Source organism: Gigantopelta aegis, chromosome 1 (genome assembly GCF_016097555.1).
Source record: "Gigantopelta aegis isolate Gae_Host chromosome 1, Gae_host_genome, whole genome shotgun sequence".
NCBI lineage: Eukaryota > Metazoa > Mollusca > Gastropoda > Neomphalida > Peltospiridae > Gigantopelta > Gigantopelta aegis.
This window is the reverse complement of record NC_054699.1, coordinates 46,149,601-46,172,832: the sequence shown is the minus strand read 5'-3', so window position 1 is coordinate 46,172,832 and position 23,232 is coordinate 46,149,601. Positions and strand designations below refer to the sequence as shown.

Here is a 23,232-nt window from a genome sequence, read left to right as displayed (position 1 = left end):
CAAGAGGTGTGTAAGGAATGTGAATGATGATAGATCGTGGGAACCCTAGCATTTAATATTCGATTTTTTATTTTGCTTTCTGAGCTTTAAAAAAGTCCTTACAAATGCACTGGTTTATTGAGAATGAGTGTCTACTGTCTAGTGGTGTCGTTAAACAACACAAACAAACTTTTTTCAAACATAAAAACATATTTTGGCATGAACCACAAGGGAGCTAACAATATTAAATTTGGATTGTCGTTCTTTGATATCCCAGACTTCGTTGTTCCGACATGTTGAATGTTTCTGAATACTGTACACAACCTCTCAAAAGATGAAGCTCAAACGTTTTTTGTTGCGATACTATCCTCCAGGTAATAGCATTATGAATGGCAAGTTTGTATATAATGCAGTATGATGTTAATGCATATCATAAATTCTGTTGTTTGCTTTTAGAGTCGTCTAAATTTTCACAGTGAAATCGAGCCTGAGCGTCCATCGCGTTCTTAAATTTATTTAAAAAATGTGAGTTTGGAACTTAATAGGCATTGGGAACACAAACTATTTGGATGTTAATTAAGCCCAACATAGTACAGTACACACGCATTATTTCGAAAATGTCCATATAATCACAATGCAGCGAATGCTACTGGTATTTATTTGTTTTATATTTGGTTGCTATGGCAACCGAAATTCTGTTTACAAATACCACGTTTGTCACAAGACAGAAGCCTACAAAGTTTGGTTTATCACTATACACAAAATCTATGATATTAAAAAACATATAATGACCCATAAGTTCCAACTTGAATCAGGAAATACATGTATGCTGTTTGTCCATGAAATGAAGTTTTCATATAATGATTACAGTTATGTGCCAATTCTGACATTGAAAAAAAGTGGGCTTAAATAATAATAATAATAATAATAATAATAATAAAACAAGTCTTATTATTATTATCAATTTAAAATGGAGGTGGGGTATTCAAATGCCCAAAGGCTGAACAGTGTTGTTTATTAATTAAGGCTTTCCATAGCTCGAGTGTCCTCTAGCATTATTCAATTATATACATGTGAGACTAACGCTAGAAATGACAGTTTAATACTCTGCAATCATCAACAACCAATTGGTAGGCAACTACTGTGTTTAAAATACAATTGTTTTCTAAATCTGATGTGTAGACCTTTGGTTCGATTATTCTCGAGTCAGACATTAGACTTACATGTTGGTAACCGGTATGAACATTAGATGAAGAAACCTGATGCCCCTATGTGAAACTGCATTATTGTTGTACTGACATAGGGCAAAGTGTGTGGAGACATCACTCGACTGTCGTGCTGATCTTTAGTGGTCGTATCATGCACATTTGTCTCGGGGAGTAATCGAACTAAAGGTCTGTTGGATCAGATCTAGGAAAAAATGTGTATTTTAGACACAATAGCTGGCTACCATTTGGTCGTTGACAGTTGCCGACATATTACACACAGTCATCTCTAACATTATTCACACATATAACAGAATAACACTGGAGGACACTCGAGCTAGGCTGACCAGTATGGAACAGTGTGGCTAAATTCATTAATGTTGACAACCCTGACAATTTATGTACGATGTACATGCATCAATTAATTATTCTGTTTATTACAGGTATTATCTTGGAATATGAACAAGGAGGCAGTGTGAAGACCAAGTCTGTAGACCTGCTGGATCTTAGACAAGAGTAATCTTTATTACTGTCAATCATAAAATATTAACAATCTTAAAATTCAGCGAAATTCAAATAGCGATTTCCCTAGACATTTGGCAAAGCATGGTAGATGTTTGGGGCATTTTCACAATTTTCGGGGCACTTGTATTTCATTAAAAATACACAAAAATTAATTGAAATAAATATTAATGTAATTTATTTGCTTGCTTTAATAAATGAATGGCAAAAGATATAAAAGGCATATTTTATTAATTAATAATACCTTTTTGGGTGTTTTATAAAGGCAATTTTAGATTTAATTACTGAAAAAGGTTTGTTAATCTCAAGGCAGCATGGCACTGATTAAGGCAATATGGTGCTAGACTGCTAAAACAAGCTAGGGAAAACACTATCAAATATAAGTAACATCAGGGTGCACAGGGTTGAAAATTAGCAGTCGCTCGGTCACCCATGGTGACCTTTATTGGCTAAGGGCGACTAAGAATGTTACAAAGGTAGTCTGTTGGGTGACCATCGATTTTAGGGTCTGGTGAGTGTACTACCAGTTAAAAATGAAACGCACTGAAACTGACTATAACATGACAAAACACATTGCATCTGTGCTGGCGCCAACCACAGCAGCAGAAGACATAGAACATGCATTATATTTTGAAAGCGCCAGACTCAGTTTCTGTAGTTTTGGGCCGGGTCTTTCTAAAAATAGAGCTCAAAACATATTGCAGACATTGCATGTATTTTTAAAATCTGGAAGTCATCGGCTTATTGGAATGGACTGGATACGCCATAATTATCTAGAAGACAATTGTTATGCAATGAACTATGGTAAAAAATTATATTTAATTAGCTTATATTATTCTGGGACAAAATCAAAATCTATGTTGTAGTTTTAACTCGCACTAACGTGAGCACATGCACGCATATATAAATAACAATGAAATGTTCCAGTATTACAGGGATTATTTCAAAGGTCAGTTAATTGTCTGTCAGTGTCTGTATTGTTTTAAGTTTAAGCGATTTGCATGCAATAAGAACAGATCAGATCTTAAGTCTTGACACCAAACCTTACATGATGACATAACCGTCCAAATATTACTGTAATAATAAGTATGTTCTTCATATGCCAAATTGTGTAACTGAGTGTAATGAAGTTCTGTTCTTTTGTTTTTTCAGATTTATTTTTCTTTCGATATTTATTTTATTAGAAGCCTATTACTGTTGCATTTACAATATCCACACACACGTGCGCATTATTACCTTTTAATGAGGCAGAAAATATACATTTTTAGGCTATTGTCCGTTTGTGTCATTTTGCATGTAACTTCATAATGAATAAAGATAAAAGTCATATAAAAACTTATTAATTTATTATGTTTTAAACCCATGCCATCTCAAGTAACATTTGTTTGGGGGAAAAGGTTCTAGGTAAATTTAAAAAAAAAAAAAAGCTTTATAAATTACCATCAAACTGCATAGGTTAAATCTTCTTTTCTAATTTAGATTTTAAGGCAATTGTTAGAACATTCAAGGTAATATGAATGACAGAACTGTAATGCATAATCTGTACAATGCAGAGTCGAATTGGGATTTGGCAAAATAGTGGATGATTCTATGGATCTCTATGTAGTGCCTTGCCTATAGGAGGAGAGCCACTCTCGAGGATATCCTTTACTGGATATTTCACCCCTCTGGCATTGCCACAAAGTGTATGTCATCCCTCTTGCGTCGTCACAAAGAGGACTGCCACTCCCATACTAGTTTATTTAAAACACGCTCAGTTCTACCTTTAGTCTCTGTACTGCATTATATTTTACTTCATAGACAATGCAAGACAAGTTGTATACCTTCACTATTCTAGCATTTTGTCTTCACCCCTATATTAAAAAATGAGATTTAATCTGCATAATTTAATGGTAATTTGTAAAGATTTTTTTTTATTTATATGGGATTTCTTTTTCAGAAAAGGTAATTTGAGTTAGTATGGGTTTAAAACTTAATAACATGTTTTTATATGAATTTTAACTTCATTATTTATCAGTTTACCATTGAAGCAAACAGACTATATACGGTGAGCACATTATTATTATTCAACAAAGAACATTGTAGTTTTTATTTTGGCTGTACAATTAAATTTTAATGTGATAACTGAAGGGCTAGTTGAATTTGAGAAGGGCTGGTAAGATTTTTCTTCAACTGGCCCTACTGGCGACCATGGTTTTAATGTTAATTTTCAACCCTGGGTGCATTCTAAAGCAGCAGTTTACTGGCCAGTTGGCTGGTAAATGAAAAATAATCGCTAGTTAGTAGGGTCTCCACGAGTACCCGGGCACGGGTCTCCACAAGTACCCGGGCACAGGTCAAGTCCAGCAAGAGTACCTGTACAAGTGAGACAATGTAGAGCGAAAAGATACTGCAACCATGTTTGAAATTAAAAATAAAAATTTAACAATTGAATATAATTATAATTGTAAATTGATAAACGTTTTTCTGTTGTGCATCTTATCGACATGATCACATGATTTAGGCTACAGCAAACAGGATCTCAGTTTTTTTGGTGTTTTCTGATGGGGGTTTGGTTTTTTTTTTAAAGCATTAAGTAAACACATGCCTTGTATGAAGTACTTAGAAAATCAGATATCAATTACAACCGGAACATTTCGATGTGTCTCACGGGACATTAAAAACTCCAAAATGCCTCGATTGTCAAAGGGGCCAAAGTTCCTAAGTTGATATTCGGAATAACTTTTGCAACTTTGGTTATCTGACAATATCCGGGTATTCAAAACTCTATTCTTGTGTCTGGGAAAGGCGAGAACATGTTCCGGTTATCAGATCCCATGCTACCTTGCATAGTGATGTGACAAGAATGGGTTCTCAGATCCCACGCTACCTTGCATAGTGATGTGACGAGAATGAGTTCACAGTCATTCGCAAACGCAAAGTCCTAAACACAGAAGTTTATATTTATATTTAAGTACTATATTGTCTGACTGGTAATATAAAATAAATATTTATGTCATAATGACAGCCAGGTGCTGACAAAATAATCTACTCGCCAAAAGGCAAATGTTTTGTAAATTATAACCGCAGTGTTGTGCCCTGAACATACATGTATTAGAGATATAAAACTTTAGTGAGGTTGGCATTATCAGACATTAAAAAAATAAATTTAAGTTGCAGAAAGGACTGAAGAAATACTTCTATGTGATATATTTTGGTGTTATGTAGCTTACAGATAATAAAATTTAGTAAAACATTGCAGTAATATGCATGCTAACTAACTATTGTTATCCTTACTGACATGTAACCATTGCTGTATGTTCAACAAAACATTTGTACACAAGTTTTTCATAACAGTGTCTTGTTGGTCTATTTAAATTTAATATCATGAAATACTTATATAGGCCTACATGTAGCAAAATTTTCGTATATTTTATGCTCGCTAACATTTCCTGTGCCCCTTAACGTGTTCTGTTGCATGATCTTACATAAGTTCCTTGATAGCATCTACGAGTTGCTAGGAACATGTGCATGTGCATATGGAATGTGAAATAAGTCTATTGTTTAAAATACAAATTTGTTTGTTTGAAATACAATCAGATACATTGGTAATCATGAACCAGCCTCGGTGGCATCGTGGTTAGGCCATCAGTCTACAGGCTGGTAGGTACTGGGTTCGCATCCCAGTCGAGGCATGGGATTTTTAATCCAGATACCGACTCCAAACCCTGAGTGAGTGCTCTGCAAGGCTCAATGGGTAAGTGTAAACCACTTACACGACCAGTAATCCATAACTGGTTCAACAAAGACCATGGTTTGTGCTATCCTGCCTGTGGGAAGCGCAAATAAAAGATCCCTTGCTGCTAATCGGAAAGAGTAGCCCATGTAGTGGCGACAGCAGGTTTCCTCTCAAGATCTGTGTGGTCCTTAACCATATGTCTGACGCCATATAACCGTAAATAAAATGTGTTGAGTGCGCCGTTAAATAAAACATTTCGTTTTTCTTTGGTAATCATGAAGCTAGAAAACAATAAATTAATTTGCCTCTGAGCAATAATTAGACCTCAAAAATTTACAAAAGAGGTAACTGTATTTGTTTCATCTTAAGAAAACTTCCTGTAGTAAAAATGTAAATATTGTTCTTTAAATTCAGTGAAAACATGAGTTTTCATCAAATATCAATTCTATTGTTTCTACAGATCTGTATAACAATATAGTGTGTGGCCATGTACATGTATACATGTGATAAATGTTGATGTTTTATTTGGCAGGACTGATGTTGATGTAGTGGTGGACGAGATAATGAGAAAGGAGCCCCTGGTTACTTCAACTAAAGCAGAACAAGTTCGAAAACTCATTCTCCGTATCCTTTGATACTTAGTACAGTGTACTTCAGGGCTTCAGATAGGAAGTAATATAATTATATATATGTCCTGTTGCTGTTAGTCCCCTGCCCGACCGACCAGAGGGGACTGTAGGTTTCATCTCCGTCCTCCTGTCTGTCTGTTCCAACCCGGGGGGACTATAGGTTTCATCTCTGTCCTCCTGTCTGTCTATTCCAACCGGAGGGGACTATAGGTTTCATCTCCGTCCTTCTGTCTGTCAGTTCCAACCGGAGTGGACTATATGTTTCATCTCCATCCGTCTGACTGTCTGTTTCAACCGGAGGTGACTATAGGTTTCATCTCCGTCCTTCTGTCTGTCTGTTCCAACTGGAGGGGACTATAGGTTTCATCTCTGTCCTTCTGTCTGTCTGTTCCAACCGGAGGGGACTATAGGTTTCATCTCCGTCCTTCTATCTGTCTGTTCCAACTGGAGGGGACTGTAGGTTTCATCTCCATCCTTCTGTCTGTCTGTTCCAACCGGAGGGGACTGTAGGTTTCATCTCCGTCCTCCTGTCTGTCTGTTCCAACCGGAGGGGACTCTAGGTTTCATCTCCGTCCTCCTGTCTGTCTATTCCAACCGGAGGGGACTGTAGGTTTCATCTCCGTCCTTCTGTCTGTCTGTCTGTTCCAACCGGAGGGGACTGTAGGTTTCATCTCCGTCCTCCTGTCTGTCTGTTCCAACCGGAGGGGACTCTAGGTTTCATCTCCGTCCTCCTGTCTGTCTGTTCCAACCGGAGGGGACTATAGGTTTCATCTCCGTCCTTCTGTCTGTCTGTTCCAACCGGAGGGGACTATATGTTTCATCTCCGTCCGTCTGTCTGTCTGTTTCAACCGGAGGGGACCATAGGTTTCATCTCCGTCCTTCTGTCTGTCCGTTCCAACTGGAGGGGACCATAGGTTTCATCTCCGTCCTTCTGTCTGTCTGTTCCAACCGGAGGGGACCATAGGTTTCATCTCCGTCCTTCTGTCTGTCTGTTCCAACCGGAGGGGACCATAGGTTTCATCTCCGTCCTTCTGTCTGTCTGTTCCAACCGGAGGGGACCATAGGTTTCATCTCCGTCCTTCTGTCTGTCTGTTCCAACCGGAGGGGACCATAGGTTTCATCTCCGTCTCCGTCTGTCTGTCTGTTCCAACCGGAGGGGACCATAGGTTTCATCTCCGTCCTTCTGTCTGTCTGTTCCAACCGGAGGGGACCATAGGTTTCATCTCCGTCCTTCTGTCTGTCTGTTTCAACCGGAGGGGACCATAGGTTTCATCTCCGTCCTTCTGTCTGTCCGTTCCAACTGGAGGGGACCATAGGTTTCATCTCCGTCTTTCTGTCTGTCTGTTCCAACTGGAGGGGACTATAGGTTTCATCTCCGTCCTTCTGTCTGTCCGTTCCAACTGGAGGGGACTATATAGGTTTCATCTCCGTCCTTCTGTCTGTCTCTTCCAACTGGAGGGGACTGTAGGTTTCATCTCCGTCCTTCTGTCTGTTCCACCTGGAGGGGACCATAGGTTTCATCTCCGTCCTTCTGTCTGTCCGTTCCAACTGGAGGGGACCATAGGTTTCATCTCCGTCCTTCTGTCTGTCTCTTCCAACCGGAGGGGACCATATGTTTCATCTCCGTCCTTCTGTCTGTCTCTTCCAACTGGAGGGGACTATAGGTTTCATCTCCGTCCTTCTGTCTGTCCGTTCCAACTGGAGGGGACCATAGGTTTCATCTCCGTCCTTCTGTCTGTCCATTCCAACCGGAGGGGACTATAGGTTTCATCCCCGTCCTTCTGTCTGTCCGTTCCAACTGGAGGGGACTATAGGTTTCATCTCCGTCCTTCTGTCTGTCCGTTCCAACTGGAGGGGACCATAGGTTTCATCTCCGTCCTTCTGTCTGTCCGTTCCAACTGGAGGGGACCATAGGTTTCATCTCCGTCCTTCTGTCTGTCCGTTCCAACTGGAGGGGACTATAGGTTTCATCTCCGTCCTTCTGTCTGTCTGTTCCAACCGGAGGGGACCATAGGTTTCATCTCCGTCCTTCTGTCTGTCCGTTCCAACCGGAGGGGACTATAGGTTTCATCTCCGTCCTTCTGTCTGTCTCTTCCAACTGGAGGGGACTATAGGTTTCATCTCCGTCCTTCTGTCTGTCCGTTCCAACTGGAGGGGACTATAGGTTTCATCTCCGTCCTTCTGTCTGTCCGTTCCAACTGGAGGGGACTGTAGGTTTCATCTCCGTCCTTCTGTCTGTCTCTTCCAACCGGAGGGGACCATAGGTTTCATCTCCGTCCTTCTGTCTGTCCGTTCCACCTGGAGGTGACCATAGGTTTCATCTCCGTCCTTCTGTCTGTCTCTTCCATCCGGAGGGGACTATAGGTTTCATCTCCGTCCTTCTGTCTGTCTCTTCCAACTGGAGGGGACTGTAGGTTTCATCTCCGTCCTTCTGTCTGTCTCTTCCAACTGGAGGGGACTGTAGGTTTCATCTCCGTCCTTCTGTCTGTCTCTTCCAACCGGAGGGGTCCATAGGTTTCATCTCCGTCCTTCTGTCTGTCCGTTCCACCTGGAGGTGACTATAGGTTTCATCTCCGTCCTTCTGTCTGTCTCTTCCAACTGGAGGGGACTGTAGGTTTCATCTCCGTCCTTCTGTCTGTCTCTTCCAACTGGAGGGGACTGTATGTTTCATCTCCGTCCTTCTGTCTGTCTCTTCCAACCGGAGGGGACCATAGGTTTCATCTCCGTCCTTCTGTCTGTCTGTTCCAACTGGAGGGGACCATAGGTTTCATCTCCGTCCTTCTGTCTGTCTCTTCCAACCGGAGGGGACTATAGGTTTCATCTCCGTCCTTCTGTCTGTCTGTTCCAACTGGAGGGGACTATAGGTTTCATCTCCGTCCTTCTGTCTGTCCGTTCCAACTGGAGGGGACCATAGGTTTCATCTCCGTCCTTCTGTCTGTCTGTTTCAACCGGAGGGGACCATAGGTTTCATCTCCGTCCTTCTGTCTGTCTGTTCCAACTGGAGGGGACCATAGGTTTCATCTCCGTCCTTCTGTCTGTTCCACCTGGAGGGGACCATAGGTTTCATCTCCGTCCTTCTGTCTGTCCATTCCACCTGGAGGGGACTGTAGGTTTCATCTCCGTCCTTCTGTCTGTTCCACCTGGAGGGGACCATAGGTTTCATCTCCGTCCTTCTGTCTGTCCATTCCAACTGGAGGGGACTATAGGTTTCATCTCCGTCCTTCTGTCTGTTCCACCTGGAGGGGACCATAGGTTTCATCTCCGTCCTTCTGTCTGTTCCACCTGGAGGGGACTGTAGGTTTCATCTCCGTCCTTCTGTCTGTCTGTTCCAACTGGAGGGGACCATAGGTTTCATCTCCGTCCTTCTGTCTGTTCCACCTGGAGGGGACCATAGGTTTCATCTCCGTCCTTCTGTCTGTTCCACCTGGAGGGGACTGTAGGTTTCATCTCCGTCCTTCTGTCTGTCTGTTCCAACTGGAGGGGACCATAGGTTTCATCTCCGTCCTTCTGTCTGTTCCACCTGGAGGGGACCATAGGTTTCATCTCCGTCCTTCTGTCTGTCCATTCCACCTGGAGGGGACTCCACCTGGAGGGGTAGGTTTCATCTCCGTCCTTCTGTCTGTTCCACCTGGAGGGGACCATAGGTTTCATCTCCGTCCTTCTGTCTGTTCCACCTGGAGGGGACTGTAGGTTTCATCTCCGTCCTTCTGTCTGTCTGTTCCACCTGGAGGGGACCATAGGTTTCATCTCCGTCCTTCTGTCTGTTCCACCTGGAGGGGACTGTAGGTTTCATCTCCGTCCTTCTGTCTGTCTGTTCCAACTGGAGGGGACCATAGGTTTCATCTCCGTCCTTCTGTCTGTCTCTTCCAACCGGAGGGGACCATAGGTTTCATCTCTGTCCTTCTGTCTGTCTGTTCCAACTGGAGGGGACCATAGGTTTCATCTCCGTCCTTCTGTCTGTCCGTTCCACCTGGAGGGGACCATAGGTTTCATCTCCGTCCTTCTGTCTGTTCCACCTGGAGGGGACCATAGGTTTCATCTCCGTCCTTCTGTCTGTGTTCCATCCGGAGGGGACTATATAGGTTTCATCTCTGTCCTTCTGTCTGTCTGTTATATAGTTTTCAGGATGTTTTTTTTTTTTTAGAATGCCTTGAGATATTGAGCTGACATTTTTGTATAGCTTTGTCATGTACTTTTACAAATCTAAGTTTGCCTTTCATGAAGATTTACCCATTTTTGACGAAGTTATGGTCCTTGAACTTGGTTAATGTGAATATTTGTTTTCCAGACTTTTCTTCAAAAAGCCTTGAGATATTGATCTGAAATTTTGTGTATATCTTTATAATGTACTGTTACAGATCAAGTGTGACTTTCATTGCAAATTACCCATTTTTAACGGAATTATGGCCCTTGAACTCGGAAGATTAATAATTTTGTTTCATCTCAAAGATATTGAGATGAAATTTTGTATAATTGTTTATCATGTACCGTTATTAATCAAGTTTATCTTTCATGGTGATTTACCCACTTTACACAAAGGTATGTCCCTTAAATTTAGGAGATATGAAACATTGTTGGGCTTGGTAGTGGACATGTATTGGTTTAGCAGTACTTTCTTAATGCCTGTTTATTTTAATAACAGGCCAAAAGAAATATGTCCTATGAAAAAATATGACCTGCTGGAAATACTGTATTTGACTGGAAATTGGCCCATGTCTATGAATGGGCACCCATCCTTTTTGTAGGCAATTAAGAAATTAGGCCATTTCCAGTAAATAAGTACCCCCAGTAAATAAAATGAAAATGCAAGTTTTCTCTAAGTTCATTTAAAGGCTCAAACCTGTAGGAATACTGTAACAAACGGTTAAACACCAACGTAACAACAAGTTAAATGTATTTTGGATATAGATGTCTGAACTGAAACCAATGTTTATTACCAAGTCTTACTTGTTTGTTCTTAATGTGCTCCAGTGGTGTCGTTAAGCAAAATAAACTATTGCTTGTGATTAAACATTGTTTTACTCCAAGTAATAACATTGTTTCTTGACAGGGCGGGACGTAGCCCAGTGGTAAAGCGCCCACTTGATGTGCTGTCGGTCTGGGATCAATCCCCTTTGGTGGACCCTTTGCGCTATTTCTTGTTCCAGCCAGTGCACCACAACTGGTATATCAAAGGCCATGGTATGTGTTATCCTGTATGGGATGGTGCATATAAAAGATCCCTTAATTGCTACTAATGGGAAAATGTAGCAGGTTTCTTCTCCAAAACTATATGTCAAATATACCAAATGTTTGACATCCACTAGCCGATGATTAATAAGTCAGTGTAGAAGTTTAGTGTGCATTACCAAGTCTACAGGTATATGTACTTGCTTGTCAATAGACATTTTCTAGGCGATCATTTTCTTAACCATTGTTCAGGTCTTCAGGAGAAGCTTTCTCACGCCGATGACCATCACTATTATCTCTTTAAGGTTGGTCATATACACTGTCACATGCTCTATATATAATGTTATTGTTTTTAAAACTTTTAATAGACTTGTGCCCACATTTATGTTGCATGTGAGTAGATTACTATGGCTGGAGCGATAAATAAGTACATGTAAGTAAAAAAATAAGTAAGTAAAATAATTAACTAAAAGGTAAGTATAAGTATATGTAAGTAAGCAAAATGTTAATAAGTACATATAAGTAAGTACCTTAATAAATAAATAAGTAAACAAGTAGATAAATAACTAAAATGACATCTGCATGAATGTAAAAAAAATTATTATCGATTATCATAATGTGCATGAATGTAAACGTCACTTGAACTCACAAAGCTGATAGTCTCTTTTTATTATACTCAAAGTGCCACTTGCCCAGTTATTCAGTTGTATTGATCATTAGTATCAAGGCTATTTCTCTCTCTAGCCAGTGCACCATGACTGGTATATCAAAGGCCGTGGTATGTGCTATCCTGTCGGTCGGATGGTGCATATAAAAGATCCCTTGCTACTAATGAAAAAATTTACAACTGTCAAAATTACCATATGTTTGACATCCAATAACTGATGATTAATAAATCAATGTGCTCTAGTGGTGTCGTTAAACAAAACAAACAGATCATTATTATCAAATGGAAGAACGTCTGTGTTTACATGTACATCCCCATAAAATAGACACACTAATTTATTAACAGCCTGACTGCAAAAGTTTCTTAATAAAATAATAATCTCGACCTTGACCTTTAATAATAGATTTACATGTATTTAAAATGTACAAATTTAAAGGCAGTGGACAGCTTGTACTGCAAATATATGCAAATGTCATTTATTTATAAATTGAATATTGTCTTTATTATATTTTTTTTTAAATTTCATTTTTTAAATTTATTTATAGATCTATTTTTACTGCAAATATATATGCACATGACAAATTTTATTTATTTATAAATTAATTGATTGTCTATTGTCTTTCTTCTGTTTGTTTTTTTAATTTTTAAAAGTTTATTTATAGATCTATTTATTTGAACACTTTTTTTCTTAAGTTTATTTGATGGTATCAGGTATAAATACTTTCAGCAATTATTACATGTAAAAATTCTGCAATTATGACTTAATTATTTTTATATTTAGTGCATTGATACAATGAACAAATTATTGTACTTTTTTCATGAATTAACCAGATTTATGAATAATAAATTGTGGTTTCAGAATTATTTTTTTAAATTGACAAATCGTCATTAAATTAAAAAGAAACCTGAATGAAAATAATAGTTTATGCTTCCCTAATATTTATATTAAATATATGACATTGCTTGATTTTTTAAAACTAAATATCAAATACATGTACTTGTATGCAATAATTTCCATCACTTGTCTTAAAAATATTGGACTGAATTTACGAAGCCTGTTTATTACATGCTAGTAACTACATATTACATGTACAATGTTTAAAACCCTTGTTTAAGAAAATCATGCTTCATAAATTCGGCCCATGGTGTTCACATTAAACATGACCTACAGTCAAAATCCTAGCTAGAACATTGCCTGTGAGCAGCAAACACGAGAGCCTAAAATAACTGTACAATTACTAGTTGATCTGCGAGCTCCAGGTATCATATATAGAACACAAATTCTCTTATTGGCTCTGTACAATACACTATATATGGGTTATCATTCCTGTGATTAAATTAACAGATGCAGGATCTAACTCAGTCGGTAGCGAGCTCACCTGCAGTGCTTGTGTCATAGGATCGAACCATCTCCGTGATCCCATTCTCTGATTGAGGTTTTTCCCATTCCAACCAGTGCACTACAAATATATCAAAGATCCCTTGCTGCTGTTGAAAAAATGTAACAGGTTATGTCGAAGACTATGACTAAAAAATTACCAAGTGTTTGACAACCAATTTTAGATGATTAATAATGTGCTCTAATGTTCTTATATTTGCAGGTTTTGAGGGCCCATATACTTCCTCTCACAAATGTAGCATTTAACAAGTCTGGTTCGTGGTAAGTTCCGATTAAACCTGCATGATTCAATATTGTTATATGCTGCTTCATCCAGTAATTATTACCATCAGGAGAGAGAGAATGAGAGAAAGAATGAGAGCATAAGAGAGAGAGAGAATGAGAGCACAAGAGAATGAGAGAGTGCGTGAGAAAAAACGAGAGAGAGAGAGAGAGAGAGAGAGAGATGAATGAATGAATGACAGAGGTATTGAGGGGAGTTGAGAGTCAGTGCTATGTAATTTAACAACATGTGTTTCAGTATCAGATTGGCTCTCTCCATTTGGAATTAATAGGAGACCAATCGGGCAATGAATGTACCGGTAGGGATTTTTGAACATTTCTGCCAGATCATAAAATGATGTAATCTAGATATTTCTGGAGTTTATTGCCAAAAAACCTATGCTTCCAAGTCACAATCTGGGATTCCTGGAAGCTTGGAAGCAAAGAATCCTGCTAAATAACACATTTTAAGAAATGATCATCCTCAGAATAAAATGTGATGTTAAATGAAAGACGAGTTCAGAAATGCTATTTTTTCATATTAAGGCTAGTGAAAGCCACTGCTCACCTGTTGAAAAGACCTGTTGTGATGCAGTCATTTTATCAACTGTATAACGTTTCCATTTATTTCTGGGGTGTGACTGAACCCAGTGGTAAAGTGCTTGCTTGATGCACGGTCAGTGTGGAATCAATCCTCATTGGTGGGCCCATTGGGCTTTTTAATGTTCCAGCCAGTGTGCCACTACTGGTACATGAAAGGCTTTGGTATGTGCTATCCTGTCTGGGATGATGCATATAAAATATCCCTTGCTCCTAATAGAAAAATGTAGCGGTTTCCTCTCTAAGACATATTTGTAAAAATTACCAAATGATATAATTATAAATAAATAAATGTAAATTTATCTTTTTATTGGATTTTTGATACTTACAAAATTAATAATTGGAATTGCATTGATAGGTGGAAAAAACCCATGGTGGTTTACATTTTAAAACTGGTAACTTTGTATTTAAAAAACCCAGGAATGTGTTGCTGTTTTTGTTTTTCAGCTTTATCACTGGAAGTTACGACCGAACGTGTAAAATCTGGGACACTGCGTCTGGGGAGGAGCTTCACACACTGGAGGGACACCGAAATGTTGTGTACGCCATAGCCTTCAACAACCCTTATGGGTGAGTTGCAACATGGTATAGTCACAGACCCTAGTTTCAACCACTGAAAATGGACACTATAGTCCATCCCTCAGAGAACGCTGATTTTCATACTATGGAATTTACTACACCTTATTCATTTATCAAAGGCCATGGTATGTGCTATCCTGTCTGTGGGATGGTGCATATAAAAAGGGGTGGGTCTTAGCCCAGTGGTAAAACGCTTGCTTGATGCGTGGTCGGTTTGAGATCAATCCCTATCAGTGGGTCCATTGGGCTATTTCTCATTCCAACCAGTGCACCACGACTGGTATATCAAAGGCCGTGGTTTGTGCTATCCTGCCTGTGAGATGGTGCATATAAAAGATCTTTCTACTGATGGAAAAATATAGCGAGTTTCCTCTCTAAGACTGTATGTCAAAATTACCAAATGTTTGACATCCAATACCCGATGATTAATAAATAAATATGCTCTAGTGTTGTTTTTTTATACAAAACAAACTATAGCCCATCCCACAGAGAACGCCTTTTTTCATACAAACCGATTGTTTTCTAAATAAAATAGTATTTAATTATTTCCAAAACACTTTATAATTTCCTTTTTTTCTTATGTCAAACCAAACTAAAATTATTTACAAAAAATATGTTTGTAGGAGGATGGGACAGACTATATAAGTTTAGTTGCATGCAATCTACAAACCTGTAACAAATTTAGATAGTTACAATAGAGTGAAACAAGAGTCTGTGATGTTGAAATGGTGAAATATATCCTTTAAAATAGACCAGAACTTGTTTCCATAACAGACATACATTTTTAAATATATGAAAAATGCATTTTGTGGTATTAGAAACCCCAGGATGACCAAAAGCACTTCAGATGTACGTAAAAGAAATAACAGACAATACTTACAATTAAATTTAAAATATACTTTATACTAATAATAAGGGTTGATTCAAATATTACATAACGCTCGAGGGGTGGGTGGAGGTCGAAACGTTATGTAGCGGATGGCAAGTGTATTTAACAGTTATGTAACACACTTATCAACATTTTTATTACTAAAATCACTTATTTTATTATTATTATTATATATATATATATATATATATAAACACTGTCACGGCGACAATATTTAACGTAGGTAGTTATAGCTAGGCGGATACATACAATATATAAGGATTATAAATAGAGTTGAAATGCGTATCTGCGCTTTCCCAAATGGCATAAATGTACATTAAAATTATATTACATCCATCACGTGACTTGTTTGTGAATGGCGGGGGGATCACCAAGCATTACATAATATTTGGGGGGTGTATGGTCTAGCGTTACGGAATGTTATGGGGGGAGGGAAGGTGTTTAATTTTGACAAAAATAACATTACATAACATTTGAATGGCCCATAACGCTTAAATTTCACATTTTATTTCAAATTATTTTTCCATTCTAAAGCAGACAAAATACCTATATACCTATATATTCGTCATCAGATATGACATTCCCAGACATAAATTTTTTATGTTCACCTCTCGTTGCTACAGCTGAACCAATGAGATGACATTATTAGTATAATAATGAAATGAATGTAACAGAAATTTAATTTATAGCCATTTGCTGGGTGCTGAGGGCTCTGTTAATGTCACCATACCCTTTGATAAAATTATTTTAATTGACAAAATATAAATTTTTGATATACATTTTAATAGCTACATGTAGGTGCATAAGGATATAGAAAACGAGTACATTTTGTACATATGAAAATGTCAATCTTGATTGTATTCTTTGGGTAGAGGGTCATGTTTTAAATGTTTAATGGAGATTGTTGTAAAATAAAATTGTTTTGGTTACTGTAACCTAACCCCCCCACCCCCCCCCCCCCCCCAACACCTACCTACTAACTTCCAACAAGTAATATCTCCATAAGCATGTATTTAAATTACATGTAAGTCACTTAGATCATGCTTAAAAAATTATTTTGTTTGTTTGTATATAAAAGGTCTGGTATGTGCTGTGCTGTTTGTGGGAAGTGTGTGTAAGTGTAGCCTATCATACAAGAAGATGTTGTAAGAGGTGTATTCTTTAATACTACCTTAATTCCGTTAATAATAAACAAGTTACCAGTTATTATCAAATTTATATTCCGAGTGAAATAATTTTCAGTTGTCACAAGCTTTGGCGAGTGACAAATGAAAATTATTTCACGAGGGACATAAATTTGATAATAACTGGTACCAAGTTCGTTTTCTATTTATTACCTCAGTTATTTTTTCTCTAAAAGCCTTTATTTTCAACATGCACGTACATGTATAGAAACGACGTAAACCACTTTACGCACTGTTCTAAGTATTGCTATAACTTTGTAATTTAATCACGTTCATAATTTTCAAAAACAAAAATCTCTTTATTCTGGTAAAATAATCTATTATGAATTGCATTAAAATGACATTTTGTTACAATGTTAACACCAAAAACAGAGCTGTAAATGCAAAGTCTTTAAACTACATGACATCATTTTGTGTGTTTGCCAAATCATGATGACATCATATTTAGTACTGACACGGTCATGGGCTTATAAGTGTCAAATCATACAATATTATTGTCCGTTAGACCAATGCAGAATATTTCCCATTGAGTTATTAGTGACCGCTGCTGTAATAAATCTTTTTATGACATCCAATAACTGATGTGTTTTTTGTTCAGGGCCATCGTAAAGCATTCATTCATCCATCCATGCATGTATGCATGCATTCAGTTGCTCGCTCACTCATTCGCTCACTCACTATATTTGTAACTTAGCTTTGACATGTAAAAGTTCTGCTTAAACAATGTGCTGAGGTGTTTTTAAACAAACATTTGTTTGTTATTTGTACTTTCAGAGATAAAATAGCCACAGGATCGTTTGACAAGACCAGCAAATTGTGGAGTGCCGAAACTGGCAAGTGCTATTACACATTCCGAGGCCATACAGCCGAAATTGTAAGTTTAAGACTTTTTTCTGTTATGGCATGGGCATTGACATTTTTGTCAGACATTCTGACATGCTGCAATTTCATTTGAAAATGAAATACAGTTGATATCTTTCCACTACGCCAAGTTGAAAAATTTATTTGGTTAAATATACTTTTAAAATAATTCAACAGAAAAAATTAAAATTCATGACTGCCCACTGAAACACTTTTTCGGTTCCATGCCTTGTGATCATGGGAACCCATCGGAAACTGTTTTATTATATATATTTATTATTTTCGTTGAATAGTCGTACTCAATATAATAATCATGGGAAATGAAATTTTGGTTCTATGATGTTACCGAAACGTGAAATCCAAAGGCCTCCATTAACAAATTTCATTCATGTTCAAAACTGAAATAACTTTAATAAATGTATTGAATAATGTATACTTTAGTTATTTTAAAAACAATATTATACATTTCCATTTAATTTTGATTGCTTAATTGACATTTATTACGAATTGTAAGAACCACAACATAAGCTAAGGTACTGTTGATAAATATAGACTGACGGCTAATCCGGAGCATGCGCATATCACACTACCTGTTTATTTGGCTGATGTAAATAATGACTGCTTCCCATGCGACCGTGCGGTTTCAGAGGTGCAACTTACATTCAATAAACAACATGACACTAGATTATTTGTCCACTGTTCAGTATAGATGGATAAATTTTTGTGTTAAAAGATGCTTTGAGCCAGTCAGAAAACATCGGATCATCGGGCTTGCTCAGGTCTATTAATAGACATGGGAAACACCATTTCCGGGCAAACGTGAAGGTGTTCTAGCAACAGTTCTGCAAGCACATGCATGCTACATGATACAGTAATAAAACTAGTTTATATATGCATTTTAAAATGTACTGCATCGAACTGCTTCAGCACTCGTGCAAAGTGTACATTAAGTGACTGTCTTTCTACGTTTGTTTCGGACTACTTCAACACTTTCTGTGTGGGACAAAATGACCCCTAATATTAAGTTGGTGACTGTCAAAGTTTGACAAATGACAAATTTGTACCGGACAACGTCCGTGTCCAGCCACTTATTTCCAGGCTTGTTCATCGGGAAATGAACAAACTCTGTTGATACTGCTTGACCAATGGGATGATGTTAAATTATAATGTAGTTATCTGTATGTTATTTCAGGTTTGTTTGGGATTCAACCCGTCTAGTTCGGTTCTTGCGACTGGCAGTATGGACACCACAGCCAAGCTCTGGGACGTTGAGACAGGGGTGGAGCTGCAAACGTTAAATGTGAGTTCATGCAAGGAAGGAACATGTCATTAAATACCAGTGGCATAGCGAAGGGGGTGGCCAGCCCCCCCCCCCCCCCCCCCCCCCCCCCCGCCCAACCAATCAGACCTTTTTTCTTTCTTTTGTAGTGTATTAATTTTTGATTAAATCATATATACATACATACATAGTGTGTGTTGCCTTCTTCCCCCACAAGAGTAGGTTGGGCCCGTCAATCTATGCCAGTGTTAAGCACGCACTGCATTTTTTAATCCAGGGGTGTTAGGTGTCAAAACATATTATATTATAATAAATCTGTGTGCTCTAGTAGTGTTGTTAAACAAAACAAACGTTTAACTTTTAAGTCTTCATCTTTCAGGGTCACTCTGCAGAGATAATCTCGTTATCCTTCAATTCGACTGGTTCCCAGTTCATCACTGGATCGTTTGACCACACGGTGTCCGTTTGGGATGTCCGGTCTGGACAGTAAGTAACTGGAATATGCTCTTTTATTTGCTTTGGCTAGGCGGTTTCGGCCGTAGAGTGAGTTTAGGTTTGTCCGGGGGCCTGCCTCCCTCCTCCCTTCCCTTCTCTAGTTGGTCACACCAACGTTACCGATATGATTGCTGCCCCTCACTTCCACCATACATTAAGTAACTTCCGGGGACCTAGGTCTAACCCCTCCTACCAACCTCCTACTCCCCCCAACCTAAAGGGCTTACGGTTAAACATTATCTATATTGGTTTAGACAGCCCAGTCTAAAAAGCGCCAAAATTATTAAATTTTCTAATAAAATAAGTAAGTGGAATATATTTTATTTAGACTGCAAATAAATTTATTAAATTCCTGTATTTGTATGGCGGTAAGTTTCAAAATCGTCCCAAATATTTCTGTCCCAGGTCAGACCACTAGCTATCCAGAGACCGGACCCACGACAGACATGCTTGAAACTAGTGGTATATGAGCATGTTAATAAGTATGGGTTTCGGCTTTGGCTCGGTGGATTGTGTGGTTTTTTATGCCTACTAGGATCTGGGGACACCCCCAGGTTTTGTGTCCAGATGAACTGTCATCGCAAACAGTCATTCCTTGGTTTGCTATTCACTTATCTTGGCATGATTGTTTGAATGACAGAACATTTGACATGTATGCTGCTGTCTGGTGAGAAAACCAATATGTGTACCAATAAAAAAAATTGTCATTAAATTTAGTCTGGCTTCAGTTAAAATTAAAATCATTCAATTTGGCAAATAAAAGGCAGTAATTGTCCAGAATGCAGAATGACATCTCCAAGAAGAATTAACTACTTTTTAGCTCCGCTTTTGACATTTGTCGATTAGGTGGACTTTTCTAATATAAATTTGTACGGCGTCCATCTATCTGTCAGTTTGTCTTCTACTTCAGTTTTGATGGAGTTGTTCTCAAACTTGGAACAGCGATCCTCTGGGGCACCCTCCCCAAACTAGTAGCAGAGTGATAGTTTGAAATCTTGAATTTCTATTAAATGTTTTCAAAATTAAAACTCTGAAAGTCTCTTTCCTAAAGTTTTTGATTAGTAAATTAGTTCTAAAACTTGGTGTTATGATTCTCTGGGGCAGTCTTCACAAACTAATAGAGAAAAATCTGAAATAGAAATTTACAATGATTGTTAATTTAAAAGTCTATCTTCTCATAGCTTTTGATTGGATAGTTCTGAAACTTGGTACTGTGATTCTCTGGGGCAGTCTTCACAAACTAATAGAAAGATATTTTTGTATTTCTATTGGATTTTTAAAATTTAAAGAAAACCTTAACATTAAGCAGTCTTTACAAATTAATGAATTTTATGGTTGCATGAGAAAAGCGTAGTATTTACAGTTGTTTTCTCATTTTGTTGGTGGTGGATATTATTGTGCTCATTCCTTAGAAAAATGATGTAAACAAATTTTGTAGAGGGTTAATGTCAAATTCTTGTCAATAGTGTATACAGTTAAACAAAAAATTACATGATTACACAGTACAGAATAACTCAGTTGATGTATATTATATTCTTTTTACTGATTATTTAAGTAAAAATTTAATGGGGTAAAACTTTGGAAGTACATTTTCTCAAAGATAGTCCTTTAGAAAAATGTGTAATCTTCTGTACAAAATGATCATATAATATAATTTTAATATACTGTTTGGCAATTTTGGAAAGTGCATATATATATATATATATTTATATATATATATATATAGGTGAAGCCTGTCTAAACTGGACCCTGAACATACCGAAATCCTGTCAAAACCGGCAAAATTCCATGGTCCCGAATATTCTCTTATTTAAACCATGTATTAAAAACCTGATAAAACCAGAACCTGTCCATTTCGGAAACCGGATTGATTTTTTGTTCACAGATGTAAAATCCTTCATTAATTAACCTGAACAAACCGGCGTAGTATAAACAAATGAAGAGTAAAGTTGACGAAAACACGACTTTCAGAAAACATTGCAGACCAGAATTTCTGCTGTCCAGCATCCGGTGCTACATCATGGGTCACCGATTTCCATGATCTCAGGCCAGCTTAGCAGACAGCAGAGTGATTAAAGCTTGATTGTTTTCAATTGTCCTGTCTGGTGCAGTGCAATGCTGAGCAAATTCTTTATAGCTTTTTCACCTTTGATTTTTAATCCATGCACTTTGATAATGGAATACTGACACAGTGTAAATGTTAGAAACAACTTAATTTAGAGTAAAATATACACACATGACTTATTTGTATACACTACATATAAACAGAAAATTTTATCTTTTCTGTGATAGATATGAAAAACATGCACGCTGAATTTTGCTAACAACCCTCTCCCCCCCCGCCCCCCCCCCCCCCCCCCCCCCCCCAAAACCTTAAACGAACATGTCCTGACCACAACAGGCAAAACATAGGCGTGTGGAATTATCGTTGAAAGTAAAGTTCGATTAGTTTAAAAATTTGCAGTCTGTACCAAAATTAACTCAAAAGGATTTAGCAGCAAAGTATGGTATTGGCATTTCCACTGTGTCGGACATATTAAAGAAAAAGACTGTTTATCTGCATGAATATGAAAATAACTCTAGTGCCAACAAAATGCAATTCAATACAGACTGCAAATATGACGAACTGAATAAACTGACATGGAAATGGTTTCAACATGCGAGAGCAAAGAATATTCCCATATCCGGACCGATCATTCAGGAAAAAGCTTTGAAATTTTCATCTGATCTGCTGATTCAGGATTTTAAGGCTTTAACAGATAGTTAGAAAGCTGGAAGTCGCGCTTTTCTTTTCGACATTTCATGATCAGCGGTGAAAGTGCTGGTATAGATAATAACGTAATTGATGATTATAAAGACAGAATTCCTGGCATTGTTTCCAGTTATGACCCACAAAATATCTTTAATTGTGATGAAACTGGTCTTTACTGGCGTGCTTTACCTGACAAAACCCTATCTGCTAAAGGCAAGTCTACCAAGGGAATAAAAAACTCAAAAGAAAGGCTAACCGTTATGTTTGCATGTAGCACCACTGGAGAGAAGTTTAAGGTGCTCCTCATCTGGGAAAGCGGCGAAGCCTAGATGCTTAAAAAATGTGAACATTAATCAGCTGCCTGTCATTTGGGAATCAAACCGTAAGGCGTGGATGAACGGCAAGTTGTTTGAAAAATGGATTAAAGTGTCAACATACAGATGAAACGACATGACAGAAAGATCCTGATGGTTTTTGGATAGTGCAACTTCTCATGCTGAAATAGAACTTTCAAACACAACATTGAAGTTTCTACCACCAAACACAGTGTCCAACCATTGGACCAAGTGGTAATTTGTGTATTTAAAGCCAAATACAGAAAACATCTGCTTAAAAACTTAATTGTTAAAATTGACACTGCTAACTCTCTGTTGCGCAGTTGTGTAAGGAAATTACGGTCCTTGGCGCTGTACATGGGATATCACATGCATGGAAAGACACTGCCTGAAACCATATCAAAGTGTTTTCGAGCATGTGTATTTATAACATCGACAAATGTGGATTCCATTGATGATGATGTTGACGATGACGACGATATTCCCCTTTTGCAACTGATCAGTGTCTACTGGATGAATATGGATCTGGCCACTATTGCGACATTTGACGACCAGTTGCCAATCGAGGATACAAGTGATGAATGGGAAAAATGAATACAGAAAACCAGAGGAATGTGATAAGAGCCCAAGTGATGACGAAAGTGAAAGTTTATCGGGTGAAAGTTTGCTACCTAATGGTTGCAAAATGTCGCATGTCGATGCACTGGTT

General features: G+C 38.0%; 1 protein-coding gene across 1 annotated transcript in view; it reads left to right on the top strand.

The window, feature by feature from the left end:
* Positions 1-252: 252 nt before the first annotated feature.
* Positions 253-23,232, top strand: part of LOC121375972 (dynein assembly factor with WDR repeat domains 1-like) — a 34,622-nt gene continuing 11,642 nt past the window's right edge. The window contains exons 1-9 of the mRNA XM_041503720.1: positions 253-353; positions 1,628-1,700; positions 5,957-6,048; positions 11,475-11,527; positions 13,491-13,549; positions 14,597-14,719; positions 17,576-17,675; positions 18,855-18,962; positions 19,321-19,427. Of these exons, the coding sequence (XP_041359654.1) occupies positions 314-353; positions 1,628-1,700; positions 5,957-6,048; positions 11,475-11,527; positions 13,491-13,549; positions 14,597-14,719; positions 17,576-17,675; positions 18,855-18,962; positions 19,321-19,427 (755 nt within the window). The 5' untranslated portion in view covers positions 253-313. The remainder of the gene's footprint in view (positions 354-1,627; positions 1,701-5,956; positions 6,049-11,474; positions 11,528-13,490; positions 13,550-14,596; positions 14,720-17,575; positions 17,676-18,854; positions 18,963-19,320; positions 19,428-23,232) is intronic.